General features: G+C 42.5%; 2 protein-coding genes across 2 annotated transcripts; one reads left to right on the forward strand and one right to left on the reverse strand.

Moving 5' to 3' along the window:
- The first annotated feature begins 308 nt into the window (after nucleotides 1-308).
- On the forward strand, nucleotides 309-9,692 carry plin6 (perilipin 6). Its single transcript, XM_012822842.2, has 8 exons — nucleotides 309-338; nucleotides 649-847; nucleotides 1,503-1,585; nucleotides 2,051-2,267; nucleotides 3,167-3,348; nucleotides 7,482-7,553; nucleotides 7,799-7,993; nucleotides 8,907-9,692. Exons 1-8 carry the CDS (start codon nucleotides 309-311, stop codon nucleotides 9,690-9,692), a joined length of 1,764 nt encoding a protein of 587 aa, XP_012678296.2.
- A 3,004-nt stretch (nucleotides 9,693-12,696) lies between these two features.
- Nucleotides 12,697-14,899, reverse strand: zgc:171704 (uncharacterized protein LOC100124619 homolog). Its single transcript, XM_012822874.3, has 4 exons — nucleotides 14,293-14,899; nucleotides 14,116-14,169; nucleotides 13,900-13,976; nucleotides 12,697-13,784 (listed from the first exon to the last, which is right to left on the reverse strand). Exons 1-4 carry the CDS (start codon nucleotides 14,417-14,419, stop codon nucleotides 13,371-13,373), a joined length of 672 nt encoding a protein of 223 aa, XP_012678328.2. The 5' UTR covers nucleotides 14,420-14,899; the 3' UTR covers nucleotides 12,697-13,370.
- Nucleotides 14,900-14,958: the final 59 nt, after the last annotated feature.

Consider the following 14,958-nt stretch of genomic DNA (forward strand, 5'->3'; position numbering starts at 1 on the left):
TGCGAATATCTTATCAGTCTTGAATGCCAATAGCGTTAGCGTCATATTGCGGTTCGGAACCCAAATGGGAGGTCAGCAGACTTGCGAGTTAACTGGATTTCCATGCTGTCATGGTCAATCACAAATAGGCATGGTAATGGCTCAGCAGCTGACTGCCTCATGGGAGATGTGGTTCACAGCCAGTGGTGTTTCTCAGAGGACCTCACATCTTCCTTGTATCATGAATGAGTGTCAGACATGGGCTTAAACACCATGTAATGGACCACTGTCCTCCTTTGACTTCTTTACTCTTTCAGAGGCAAGGTGTCATGTCATATCCAAGCAACCAGAACAGTGAGGTGAGTGGACCAGCTGGGCAACACAGAGTCAAATTCCATTCACAAATTCCACTGATATTGAAGAATTTAAGTAAAATATTTTACAAAGATATCAGTTTTATAATTTTTTAAGCTGACAAGAACCCTTTTCAGCCAGCAAAACCTCTTTATGGTGGACATTTAGGTTTGCAGTGTTTTTGGTGTAGTATTCAGAAATATTTGCATGAGTCACCAATTGATTCTACCTACTGGTTAAAGTATGCAATGGCATGGTGTATTACATTGAGATTTTCCTGTAAAATTGAAGTGTTTTTTTCTCTATCCTCTGCAGAGGAATGCAGTGCAGCGGGTAGCTGCCCTTCCCCTCGTCAGCTCTTTTCTACAGAACGTGAGTTCTGTGTATGAGGTGCTGAGAGACCGCTACCCTCTGCTGGGCTTCATGGGAGACATGTCTGGCCTCGGGCTGCACTTCCTCCGCCTGACTGCCCGTCAGCGGGCCGGACCCCTGATGCAGAGCCTCGAACCGCAGAGTGAGTCTACTCCGCCATTTATGACAGGGGGGTCATTGTAGGAGGGTTTCAGTATACTTATTTGAAATGAAAACCCAAGCAATGGATATTTGAGCTTACTAAAGGTAACATATTCAGTACAATAACAAAACAAAACAGCACACTTACTGTTTTTATTTACTAATCGAATTGCTACTAGGAGTGTAATTTTTCACTAATGCACCAAAACTGGAATATATCTTTGTTATTTAGACCCAAAAGACCCTCGGTGATGTTACTGGGATCAGCCCACAGATGCTGAAAATGATTGCCAATAAAAGTGTAACATTAAACAACTAACATAGAAAAACTTCACAATTTACAGTCCATGTCCTATGACCTATAATTTGACAGACTAAATAATTAGATACGATTTCTAAATATCTATCTAAAATAACCTCATCACTTATGGCTCTTCAATACGGTCTACTGGCACCTAACATACATTCTTCTACACATTTGGAAAGGGAGGGGTATTCAGTTGGTTGCAACCAATCTGCAACCTCACCGCTAGATGACACTACACCCTGGGCCATAGAGCACTATCTGCAATTTACTCGCCCTTTCCGAAATACTTGTTGTTTCAAAACTTGTTGTTTACAAGCATACTCCTTGTCTGGTTGTCTTCCTGTCACAGTTGATGCAGTCAACCACTATGCTTGTATGGGATTGGACAATATGGAGAAAAACTTTCCAGTCCTGAACCAGTCAGCAGAGGAGGTTGGTGTCCTCAATGTCTTATCCTCTGGGTAATGGAATGAAACACCCTGTTCTCTCCACTGTGATGACTCAAACCATTTTACATGATCTTCAATCAGAGACATTCATGTTACCCAACACTGTCATTGTAAATGATGGTCCAGTCTCTACTGCCTTAAGTCGCGAAATCACTGTAAGATCAGTTTCGGACCAACTAAAATAGCTGAAGACTATCAAACTGTTTGCAAATGTTTAAGAAAGTATATGATCATCAATGTCATTCCAGTAGAGTTTCATTTCTACAGTAGTAAAGCTGCAGGTTATTGTTTTTTCAACTAGTCAGTTTGCTGAATGCTGTGAACAATGAACATTATCACATATACAGACACAGTTCCTTGAAGTTACCCTTCCAACTAACAACTTGTTCCCAGTATTTCACAGCATAAGTAACTGTGCCTTTCCCTGAATCTCTCCGATCTCTCACAGGCATTGGCTCATCTGAAAGACGGCTTTTACCTGACTGTAGATGATGTTCAGACTCGTCTAATTGAAGAGATGGAGAATCTTGTGGATGCCACTTGGGACCTGCTGATAACCCTGCAGAACTCCGAAATGGGCCAGGTTGTGACCTCAAGTCTGGACGAGGTCCTCACACGTACCGAGGAGGCTGTCTCTCACTACCTGCCTCTGCCCCCAACCATGCGTGAGTCTCTAAATTGGAAACTCAAAGTCATAGAATTCACAGAGAATGTATGCGGTAGCTAAACTAAGGTGGTTCACTAAATGTATTCACAGACTGTAGCATTAGCATAACTTTGCACACCCCAGTCTGAGACTTGAAATCATTCTGTTAGGAACAGAAATAACGTAGAGCTGACTTGGCATGCAGCCCCACACATTGATCAATCCCTAGTGGGACGGGTACATTTTGTTCCAACTTGATGAGATACTTAAAATAGAGAGCTATGTCCACAGTTTCCAGAGAGGTTTGAGTTGACCATAAATGAGTAATCTGTGGTTGCGGTACAGTCAGTTTTAATATCACATTTACTTTTAATTAATTGGTTAAACATTAATTCTAATCAGTGCTGATAAGCACACTCTATAAAATGTGAGCCTCTTAAGATAAGAAGATAAAGAATGTTCTAAATGATCAAATACATTGGAAAACCAACCACCAGAGGGCTTCTCTGATGCCGGCTTGCTGTGTCAAGGGGGATTTATTATGCACATGCATTATCAGTATAATGCAGTGTGTCCAATGCCAAAGTGCCCAGCATTTCTTACCACAGGAAAAGATGAATGAGTACACCAATACTCCCAGCCTGAGATGACTCAGATCCATTTGTGGGAGGGAATGACACATGAAGATAAGAGTGTGGTAGATCATGTCATGGACAAGGTGACAGACAGATGCTCTGCGCACATAAGCAAAGACAGGGCTTAAACTATTAAGGGTGAAATTATCATCACTCAACCACCTTTACTCCTATACAAGTTTCACCAGAGCTGCTCACTGAGGGACAATGCTGAATAAGAGTTTGAGCTGGCTTTGCTAGGCACTGTTTAAAAAGCGTTACTGTGTGTCCTTGTGTATTTCAGGGCAGGAATTCGAGATCAGGGCTCAGGAGTATGAGGACAGCGATGACAATGACGAACCTGGGATGTGGACGCGTGTGCGCTGCCTTCTGCTAAACCTGAGTCTCCAACTGTACCACCGAGCCCTGAAATTGAGGGAGCAGCTGTACCGCGTCCTCTTGCCACTAGGGGTCGTTGCTGACACAGTGAGGAAACCGTAGTCTTCTTCATCCCAGTTTCTCATTTTTTTTTGTCTCAGTCAGTTCACTTTCGTTTGTTTACTTAGAGGGAAAGCTTTTGCTAATGGAACCATGGATAAGCTTTTTTAACCATTTTTGTTCTAGTAGCTTTTGGCAGAAGTGTTTAAAAAGTTTTTTTCTGAACATTTTACTTTGGCTGATACACTGATCTCTTTCGTTTTCTTGAGCTTCTTGCATATTCTGTGAACGCCTTGATGAACTTAAGAAAAGCTTCAAGGTCGTTTTCTGACGTCCTTTCAAATTAGTCCTGACAGGTACATTTATGCAGCTTTCAATATTATGAGCAGAATGTCTTGATGATGATCAGGCCTATCATATTTTGATAAAACCAAATTAAAACAAAGGACCTCTTTTATGACATTTTCAATATGTACAACAGGACTAGTGGGCATGCTGTCATGATAATTACCAGTTATGGTAAAATGGCATTGCTATATAGTTGGAAAAAATACCAAACCACAACAGCAGGGCCTCTGCATTGACCTGTGTATGGCATGGTTATGTTAACCTTATGGAATTAATTATTGCTTTTAAAGTTTCATTAGTTCCCTAAAACATTTCATTTTAGGTAGGCTTTATACCTTAAAATACATTTTGTAAGGCATCATCTCATTGCATAAAACATCTTTAAAAATCGAATACATTTTCAAACAGAGTGTGACGTTTCTCCTACAACAGTCCTGTCAATCTAAACGTCAGACTAATGTTCTACTACCGGCCCCTTCTGTTCTGTCTACCTCCAAATCCCCATGGAACTCCTCCAAACATCGCAGCATCAGATTGAGACATCACAACATCCTCCACCACTTTCTGCTTGTCATGCCTTATTGGGTTTCGAGTAAAAAATAACTGGGCTACGTGCTCTGCCCCATGGTTGGGCGGCCCATAAGGCCTCTGGCACTCCCTTGATTTCCTGCCTACATGAGCAGCAAGAGTGGGATCTCCTTCAACAGGCACGGCTCTCTCATTAGGTGTTCCTTGAGCAAGGGCCTCCTGGGGATTCTGCGGTTTCATACAGAGTGATAGAGAGGCAGTGAGAGAGGAACAGGAGTGAGAGAGAGAGAGAGAGAGAGAGAGAGAAACAAAGACACATTGAGAAAAGAGAAATGGAGGGGGGAAAAAGAAACATGTAGACTGAGAGAAGGAGACAGCAAGAGATGGTTGGTCAGGTGTATAATCGGAAATCCATACTAAGTTGTACGTAACCAAGAGTTCATTCAACTCTTGTAAAGTATTCTTATAAACTTCCAAGCAGGGTTAGTTGTATTATTAGATATTTGAAGAAAAACACCATGCAAAATACTGCTTAGACTGTTTTTCTGCCAATATTGAGGTCCATATGCATAAGATATGATATATGTTATGAGAACTGCCACTTCAGACCGACAGCTATGCATTTACAGAGATAATGAGATGAAAACAAGTCAGTCATATTAATGAATATTATTATTTTTCCTGATAAACACACTCTACTAGCTAATTACCATATCATTATGTCAGATTTGAAGTGAAGTATAAATACGATAAATAAAATGCTCTCATCCTTTAACTCTTGTGTGCGTGAATGTGACCAAAGTGCACAGTACATTCTGATCTCTTGCAAACATTCTTTTAAATCTGGAGAGGAATCCATGTTTGTTTGGGCAGAGCTGTTTGGGTTGGTTTACAGTACGCCCAGGGGGATGAGGTACTACGTGACGATTACAGCCCACTGCTGCTGCTGTAGAACACAGACAGTCAGATAAGAGAGGGAGGATGGTGTCCGGTAGAGATGGACAGATAGAAGTCTAGGGAGGTCGAGAATGTGAGGGATTAAGAGTGGGTGGTTTCTGGTTTGAAGTGATGTTTGGTAGATCTGTTGAGTTGTGTAACAGACTCTAACTCTAAATAAAATAGAGATGTAATTCAGTGTTCTATGTTGTATCATTATGGTTTTTATTTCAGAAGTGAACAGCAAGCATTTAAGGCAAGCAAACAAAAATCTTACAGTTAGTTTCCAGAATGTGCAACATCTCAGTGAATCTCTGACTCCTTGATCATGATGTACAAGCAAGGCGTTTTGAGGAGTAGCAAAAAGTTATCAAAACATTTGGTAAAAAGTAGGAGGCAAAGCAGTCCTGAACTTTTCCTTCCTCAACAGCAATGAGAATAATCATGTTCTTATATAAACTAAGACTTGCCAGGACTATGGGCAAAACTGATGAAACAAGCGTAGGTGATATGCCTACCCTTCAAATATCTCCACAAAAGAGAGTGGAGGAGAGGACATCTCAAGGCCAGACTTTCTCTTTCACGTGCCACAAAGATGAACCATACATTTGCAGCACTAACTGGAAGCATGAAGCTTGTGTGAAGGCCCACCAAGCCCATTCAAAGAGACCTGGCTCCATTTTCCCAGCAGTTGGCCTGTGGGTAATTGGAAGATAAACGCGTTAGAGTGGCACAGCGGTCGTCCAGTGAGGGAGGGGAGGGGTGGGTCGCCGGGAGGGGAGTGGGCCACCGGTGAGACCCATAAGGGTCGGCTCACATCAAACAGCTCCTCATTAAAGGCCAGAAGACACCCCAGAGAGACTGGGGGAGTGAGCAGAAGAGAAAACGTGAGCTGGCGACGTCTGCTACCGTGTGTGTATGTCTGTTTTGGCAGGGGGCGTGTTCTACAGTGTGTCTGTATGTGTGTGTGTGTGTGTGTGTGTGTGTACGTGTGTGTGTGTTTGTCTGCATCTTTGTGGGTGATTGTGACTGTGTCTGTATGTTAGGACAAGTAACATACACACAATGTACATACATACATTAATCATGCTTGTCTTTGTAGAAATATCAGAATGTGGGTGTTCATCGCTGGGACGGTTTGTGTGTTCCCAGTGTGATTGTTTCCATGGTGGCATGCCCGGCTTCTGGCTGCACTTTGGCAGGACCTGGCAGCAGTCACCATGGCACCATGTCACGTTTTACTCAGATACAGTTTCGCCTCCCCTGTCTCCCCTCTTTTGACTGGGAGCCCTCTTGTTTTGACAGGACAGGAATACAGAGGGCACTGCGGGCTCCCTGTCTCACTTTGGCTGACCCACTTTTCCTCCACCTAAAAAACAAAAATGGAGCCTACGGGGGGTGGCCTGGAGACTGCCTGTAAAATATGTGTGCCACGTTTGCCATTCTGGAGCAAAATCCATCACACAAGCAGCGTGGGCTGACGCTCACGTTGCTGAGTCCCCTAAAGATGCGCTGGCTCTACTTCAGATCTACACGTGACCTTGTGGTTTTTAAACAGTGCTGGTACAGGCTTAAAATTCACTGTTGAGCAGGTAGACATGACTTTTAACGCACATATTCAGGTAGTCATATGTGTGGATATTCCTTTACATAGTGTGAAAATTATTTCTCAGGTACTTCCAGTTTCATTCGAATGGCTTTAAATTATACCCCCCACCCCAACCTCTCACCATCGAACAGCACAACAATGTGAATATTCAGATTGAGAAAAACACTTCATATTTTTTCAGGCTAATGACTAGTTTTGCCGAGGCTGTCAGTTCTTGTTCATTTACACGGGTCATTTACTTGTGTCCCTGCTGAGGTCTAAAGGGGTAATGGAAACATGACAGCTACCCCTGTGCAAAGTAGCGGTTTGGCTTGTTTTCTGTAGCCTATGGGAATACCCAGGTTTCAGTGCCAACATATTAGTGTTGATCAGAAGAGAGAAACAGTGAGGAAGGGAAGGGGTCACTGGGTCTTCTGTGAAGAGACTGGTGGGATCACTCAGGACAGAGGGCCTGTAGTCCTAAAAACCCATCGCTTTTGTCTGTGTTGTTATGTCCCACTCATCTAACACTATGCCTGACAATACCAGGTTGTGTCATAATTACTGTCACAATACTGATGTAGTTGGTACATCAAGTGGGGGGTATGTAGGGATTTAATAAGAAATATAGAAAGTAGAAAAAGAGAGAGAACATAATTGACTGTATCTTGAGGTGAATGGATTCATTGCCATGGGTCTCTGATCACTGACACACTGTCTTCATCATTAAGTTTCTAGTAACTTGCTGTCACACATCTTCATGTTGTTTGTCTTTTCTTAGGTGGGGCTGACTCAAATGATGGAGGTGGTGGTCATGATGCTACCGAACCTGATGGCTTTCTACATGTCTCAGGTACAATGGTTCGTGCAGTGGCATTTTAAAAATGTGCAATGGTATTAACGGCAAGTAAACAAGGAAACAATTGATTTGTAACCAACGTCATTGCAAAGGAACATTTAGGATTTATTTGTTTCTTTACCAGAAAACGTACCTATCAATGAAGCTAACTCAATATTTTTTTCAATGGGATATCTAAAAGAATGCTCACCACATTGGACTAGATGGTGCTTTTTAAGTAAAAGGACTTTGTCTTTCAGGTGAAGCAGATGAGGAGTCTAGGGGACCTGGCAATGAATCAGCTGTCTGCCCTGGTCCAGACCCTCCTGAAGCTGCCACCTGTGCAACAGATCCAAGCTCTACCTACTCAGGTGGTGGAGGTGGTCAGCAACCTGCAAGAGCTGACCAGGGTCCTCATCCAGTTACTGATCAACACCACTCCCCTCTACAACATGGTGAGAAGACACGCAACACGTGTGACACAATATACATTCCCTACAACCAAGCCTCTGTCATATTAAATATTCTTCCGTATCAAATATTCTTGAGTATCTGTATCACTGAAGCAGCAGACTGAAACCCTGGTCCAAATGATTCAGACAGAAAAGGATGGACTTTAAGGGGTGGTACAGCATCACTACTAAGATTGAGGATACTGCAGAGCAAAGCTCCTACTGCAGTCAGTGGCCGATGTTACTTTGGGGAGCTATTTCGCTTTTGGTGACTTGTAGAAAGGTTTGCTGTGGTCCCTGATTTTTCTTATTTTTCTTTTTCTTATATACGGAGATGACATAACATGTTTTTAAGATCAGCAAATGTAGTCGTACGTAATGTTGTTGGCTTATTATATACCATTATTATTATTATAACACGAATATGGAAAGGCTCAGCAATCATAGTTAGAGTGACATGGTTGAATTGCCAAAAAATACTATAGTGCAGTGTAGGTCATTTACATAAGAAGATGTAAAAATAGACTCTGAATGACTGCTTGGAACATAGCTGCTGCTGTACTTTCTGTCCTCTGAATATAATTTGCCTGAATACATTTAGCTCCATAACAGCCAGTGATCAGAACAGAGCTTAAAGCCTTGCATACAGTATTTCACACTAGGGGTAATTTAAACAAGCTTTGTTATTCAGTGACCAATATTTCTGAATTTGGATATTTTTGCAATTCAAGAACAAAGAAACCAGCCAACTTCCCTAAATCAAAAGATTATTTGGATCCCTCTGCTATATATTCAAGTAGTATAAGAATATGAGGTTTTATTTTTCAACTGATCAAAACTCAACACAAGTTTTGGAACAAAAGTAATGTTGTTGATAACTACCCCACCACTGTCTCCACCCTTCTCCTCTCCACAGCTGGAGGAGCCATCAGAGACGGAGCTCCTGGACTACCTCAATCAGGAGGAGCCATCTGGGGAATCTGCACGCTGTGGCTCCTCCAACAACCTCTTCCTGAAGGCCATGGATGGCCGTCCGCGGCGCCGCCGGAGTTTCTACGCGCGCTCTCGCAAGTGCTCCATTCCTGCGTCTGACCCCTCTGCCCAGACCAATGCAGTGTCCACACCCACCTCCACACCCCTCCCGGTCAATGGCCGCAGGGGTAGCCTGAGGCACGGCAGCCATCCCGAGCTAGAAACCCTGGCTTTGCCCCCGCCCAATATGATCCGCCGCAAGTCCTCCGCGGCAGAGGTCCTCCTAGCGCCTATCATTCAGTTGGTCTCCCAGAGCAAACGGGCCTTTGAGTATCTGAGCTCCACTCCAGACCAGGATGAGTCCCTGACTCAAGTGGAGGAGTCCATGACTCAGGTGGAGGAGTTCATGATTCAGGTGGAGGAGTCCATGACCGAGCTAGAAACCCTGGCATTGCCCCCATCCAATATGATCCGCCGCAAGTCTTCCGCGGCCTTTAAGTATCTGAGCTCCACTCCAGACCAAGATGAGTCCATGACTCAGGTGGAGGAGTCTAAGACTCAGGTGGAGGAGTCCATGGCCGAGCTAGAAACCCTGGCATTGCCCCCGCCCAATATGATCCGCCGCAAGTCCTCCGCGGCCTTTAAGTATCTGAGCTCCACTCCAGACCAAGATGAGTCCATGACTCAGGTGGAGGAGTCCATGACTCAGGTGGAGGAATCCATGACTTAGGTGGAGTAGTCCATGACTCAGGTGGGGGACTCCGGAGAGTATTAAGCCTCCCTCATGCTTCAATACCTTTCAGAGTTATCAAGTTTCATGAGCATCCCAGATGTAATCCCAGATGCAGAGAGTAGTATTTAAAATAGTAAATTCCAAATGAGGAACTTGATTTTGATGTTATTACATTGTGAAATGCTAAAATATTTTGCCATATGACTATGAAACAGAATCATAAGAATGCAAAACATTTTGAAAGATCTAAAGTAGTGAGATTACTATGCATATAATCAGCATCTGAATGCATAGTCAGAAACACAAGCTTTAAAACGCCCTTAATCCAATGCACCTTTGTTATAGATTACGACATTCCCCACACGTTACGTATTCATGCATAGTTATGGGAGCAGTTTAGGGGAAATGGGTATTCTATATCACTAACCTTGTTTAATAGGTTTCTGCAAATGTAGAAGATGCTGCCTCGCATCATTGCATTCCTTTAGCTAAAACTGTCTGAGGCTGCCCATCATGGCTCTCTGTTTGAGATCTAAAGCTATTATCAGCAGATTCTGTCATGATAAGATCCGAAGCTGTAAATACACATTGTGCTGTGCACTCACAGTGACCGTGAGGCACCATTTGTTCTAACACTCATGTTCACTTAGGTAGTCATTTAAGACAGAAAATGGGCAAAACAAATAAATCTGAGACCTTGAAAAGAAAATAGATGTTACATAGAGGAAACAGTGAAAGGTGTGAAAGAAATGTGTGAGATACTTGGGAAAAGAGATCTGTGTATTAGCAAAAGATTATTGGTAAGTGCAGTTAGTATTGGCTAGTATTTGCAAGTTAATTTTGACAAAAGATGAATTTTGGTAAAACAACAAAAACTATAGGACTTGAACTAATTCAGTATGGGCATGCTAGCACCATTGACTGCCCTTACCCTATTGGGTTCTACTGATAGTATGGCAATGCTACAGATAACGTATTCACTCCATGTCTTGAACGTACAGAGACAAGAGTTAGAGCATAGAACTATTGCCTACTTTTTACAGAAGTATTAAATTAGTAGTTTATTTTTCCAAAGTCTATGGAAAGTATATTGGTCTAAAGTGAAGGGGATCTGTTAATGACACTGCACCCATAGGGATGAGGAGCCTTGATGCCAAGAGCAGAGTGAATCCCCCAGAGGAAGATGCACTGATGTGGGCTCTTCAGTCTGGGCCTCTGCAAGGTGGAGGTGGGGAGTGGGATGTGTGCCTGTGAGTCACCCAGTGAGAAGCCTTTACAATTATGTTACTCTGTAGCTTTCTGTTAGTCTATTTGTGCGCTTTATTGTTGCATACCTTTTACCACAATGTCTTATTACGTCTCTTAGTGTAAAGGCCCCGTCACACCATGACGTTCTGGTCAACGTTCTCTGAACTTTCTAATCGTTCAATTTCGAGCGTTCTAGGGCGATGTGGACACATCTGGCGTGTTACTAACAAAAGATTAGCGTAGGACTGACACATGACTAGCGTGGGACTGACGCATGAGGAGTGTGTAACACCGACCAAGTGACGTGTCACTGGTCCGCGACAAACGTGTGCTGACGTGTCACTCCAGCGCGACAAACGATAAGTCAACATTAGAAGAGCGTGTTAAAGGTGTAATTAACGTGTGAATAATGACAGAAAAGCGTTTTGCGGCGTGTGGGTTTTATGGTCAAACGGGTATAAAACGCTGGAAAATCATAGTGGATTCAGTTGATCTGAACAGTGAACATCATGCCTCCAAGACCACGAAAAGGTGTGAGGGGGGCTTCTGCTACTAGCGCTGCTGAAAGTAAGAAGAATACAAAGCCTCTTTCACTAGCAATGTCTTCGGACGAAGATTTACTGTTATTATTACTGTGATTTACGAAATAACGGGCGTTATTCCTGGGGTTTTATGTTATTAAAATAAATGATTTAAATTTGACACTGAATTTGTGTTTCACAATGTTTATTATTAGAAAACATCAACACATCCACACACACTGTCCATGTCACAAGAGTCTTCATATCATATCCATCTGCCATGGAACAGCACCAGCTATAACAGTGCTCAGCTATGTTCAAGTTCAGTACATCTACTTCATGCTGGCTCAAGCAAGCAAATACCCTCCACTCCGCTTTTCGCTAGAGTATGCAATGACCTTGCATGACATGATAGCATTGGATATGTAGATGTATAGTGCACAGACTAACGTTTGCAATGATGTAAGTTGCGTTTGTTGATCACGTATGGTTAATAACATATTAATTGTATGTAAGATCTTCCCTTGGTGGAAAAAACTTTCGCCAATATCTTCCTACGAGAGATGGGTTAGGTGCTCAAATTTCCCTCGATCAAAGAGGACGTTAGTAGGCATGTCCAAACTAAAAATCACGTCTCAGGATTGCTGCGCACATAAGTTATTTCGGGTGCATCAACTGTAGGTACTCAGTCTACCCTACCCAACGACTGACTACGATAGCCAAACGCGTGCAAAGTTAATAAAACGTTCCACGAAAGTTCTCCAGCGTTTAAATTAAACGTTGATGAACGCTGATCTCCATGAGAACTTTTGTGCATGTTCAAAACTTTTTTTTTGGACCAGCGTTCTCCTCCGATCACCGACGATTACAGCGTTCACCAGCTTTCACACAAAGCTCTTCTGGCGCAATACCAGCGACCATGGACGATTACCAACGTTTCCTCTAAGATCATAGAACGTTGACCAGAACGTCATGGTGTGACGGGGCCTTAAGATTAAGGTTATATTTTATATAAATCATCTGTAAAAGTTTGTTTTAAGAGTGGCCTCAAAATAGCATCTTGATGAAGAAAGATTTTTTAGTGTGGATGAGAAATTAAATAAAAATGTCGAACCCCTTTCACATCAGATGGAGAATTTTGAATTCATTATCTATTTTACTGTGAACACTATGCTCCATTAATTCATCAATGAGACAACCATAAGTCGTGGAATAAGGAAATGTTATTTATTACATTTAACCCATTACAGTTGTATATTTATACATTGACCTGTATACATAAATGCTAAGGCATATCCTCCCTTTTGCTTTGTCACAGGGTCAGCTACAATAACTGAACAAGAGAAATGTTGATGACAAAGTCACTAAAACTGCTATGCATACATCAATGACAGCCATGTCCATTGTGTGTTCATGACAAATGACATCGTAAAGAAAACTTCTTAGGCAATCTTTATTCACAAAATGCTGATGCATAGCACCAATAGAGAAAAGCTTAGGCTACAGTAATTCTTTTGTTGTCACGATTTCAGCACTTTCAGAAGTCAATCAGTCTTCAGATTTTTCGCACATGGAATATCAGATGATAGCCTATGTCTTAAAATCACGTCCACTCGATAAAGCACCTTGCTGTGCCCATTGAACAACAGCTCTCCTTCATAGCTCTCTTCCAAGCGTAGTTACTCATAATCTTCAACAATAGCCAGTTTTACCACGCTGTAAACCGAGGACTTTTCAGCTCTGTCGGTCAGGTGACCAGAAAACTTCCAACTTACTTTTACCTTATGATCTGCTCCCCCCCTCCCCCTCACTGCCAGCCCAAGCTTTCTTGACGACCGGTTTTAGTTTTGCCGGCCAACTGGGGCCTATATCTATACTCTCTGTAATAAACATTACTGACTGATATCTACTCAGCGCGTTTCTTCCCAAATACAGCAGACACGGTCCTCACAATCCCTCTAATACTCACAACAGCTTTCTTGAGTGCCCTCGTCTCTTTGATGAGTTCCAACAGTTCGTGAAATACAAGCAACACACCATGGTATGTCTCGGCAGCAGATATCTCAAAGAAGCTGCAATCTGCAGAAAGGGCAAAGAGCCGACCCTCCTCACTGGACACTGTTCGTTGGTGCTGAAGATCGCGTTTGTTTCCGACGATAATAATCGGCGCATTAGCAGACATCTTTCTCGACTGCCTGATGAGATGCACCTGTTGCCGCACCACTTCGAAACTTGAGCGGTCGCAGATGCTGTACACTAGAATCACTCCGTCTGCCCACTGGAGCTGTTTGTCGCTGATAGACTCGGGCGCGACACAGTTCTGAGAGGATAAGAAGAGGAACGAGTGAGCTCAACACAAACTGGCTTTGGCTACTAAATCAATCACATAGCCTACACAAATAGCCTACGAGTGCTGGCATTTCGCATCATCTTACCTGTGGATACAACGAGTCCCATATGTTGAAAGAAATTTCACGGCCATCAATTTTGTCAATATGACTGTATATTGATTCTGGGGGAAAGATGATAAGTAAGTAAGTACAGTATAATTAATTCGTCATGCAGCATGTAGAAAATGCCTCTGCTAAATAAAATGGGCTACATCTGCCCAGATGATGTTTTTTATTCCTAGAGTTGCTTAGAATACTTACCAATATCTCCGTATTCACCAATAAATCTCCTTGTGAGAAACCGCACAGTAAGAGCTGTGAAACAAACAGATCGATTTCAAAACCACCAACCATCCGTAGGCTAATTAACGTGTAAATATGACAAATCAACATACTGTGTCTTTCCCTGACTATTAAGCATACGTATGATATTCTCACCTGATTTTCCAACATTTTCTGCCCCAAGGAGCAGGATGTTGGCAACAAGCTTTTGTTGATTGCCATCCATTGCCTTCCTGCAGTGGTTCGAGTTACTTTTGACTTGGACAACCATTTGGCCTGTCATTGAAAATTCTGTCAGTACGTGCACGCTGTAGTGGATATGATGAAGTGTTACTGCAGTTTATATAGCCTACTAGACAGGGCAGACGTTCTGTGGGTGGAGCTTAACTTGGCCGTGCTAAGTGTAGCCTTTCCATGGTTTGCTTGCAGTCCCAGTGTCACACTCCGTTTATGAACACATGTTTGAACTTTCATTTTAAAACTGCGTGTTTGTCAGTTTGGCATGGCCTAAAAAGAACAATGTTGTGATTATGCAAGTTATCAACAGTGGACCAGTGTCATATTTTAAATATTCAGGACATTTTATAAAACTCTATTAAAACTTAGAGAATTAAGTTTAAAAACAATCTTGGTCAGTCTTTGAACCACTTGGATACGTGAAAACCTCGGGGAGCAAATACATATATCTTAAAAGGGAGTAAATAACGTTGAGGATATTAGAAAACACACAACAACAAAAAACTCTGAATTGAAATTCTTACAATGAGTAGGAAGGAAAGAGGTTGGTAAACTGGCGTCCTCTAGCGGTAAATGGAAATGTAA

The sequence above is a fragment of the Clupea harengus genome, chromosome 11 (genome assembly GCF_900700415.2).
Source record: "Clupea harengus chromosome 11, Ch_v2.0.2, whole genome shotgun sequence".
NCBI lineage: Eukaryota > Metazoa > Chordata > Actinopteri > Clupeiformes > Clupeidae > Clupea > Clupea harengus.

What these genes read in the sequence shown, in the direction of transcription:
- zgc:171704 (XM_012822874.3), bottom strand. Translation starts at nt 14,419, where the DNA reads ATGACAGGCCAAATGGTTGTCCAAGTCAAAAGTAACTCGAACCACTGC. An exon ending in AGAAAATGTTGGAAAATCAG is followed by an intron (nt 14,170 to 14,292) that starts GTGAGAATATCA and finishes TTTGTTTCACAG; the next exon opens with CTCTTACTGTGCGGTTTCTC. An exon ending in TGGTGAATACGGAGATATTG is followed by an intron (nt 13,977 to 14,115) that starts GTAAGTATTCTA and finishes TCTTTCCCCCAG; the next exon opens with AATCAATATACAGTCATATT.
- plin6 (XM_012822842.2), top strand. Translation starts at nt 309, where the DNA reads ATGTCATATCCAAGCAACCAGAACAGTGAG. An exon ending in GCCTCTGCCCCCAACCATGC is followed by an intron (nt 2,268 to 3,166) that starts GTGAGTCTCTAA and finishes TGTGTATTTCAG; the next exon opens with GGCAGGAATTCGAGATCAGG. An exon ending in TGGCTTTCTACATGTCTCAG is followed by an intron (nt 7,554 to 7,798) that starts GTACAATGGTTC and finishes TTTGTCTTTCAG; the next exon opens with GTGAAGCAGATGAGGAGTCT.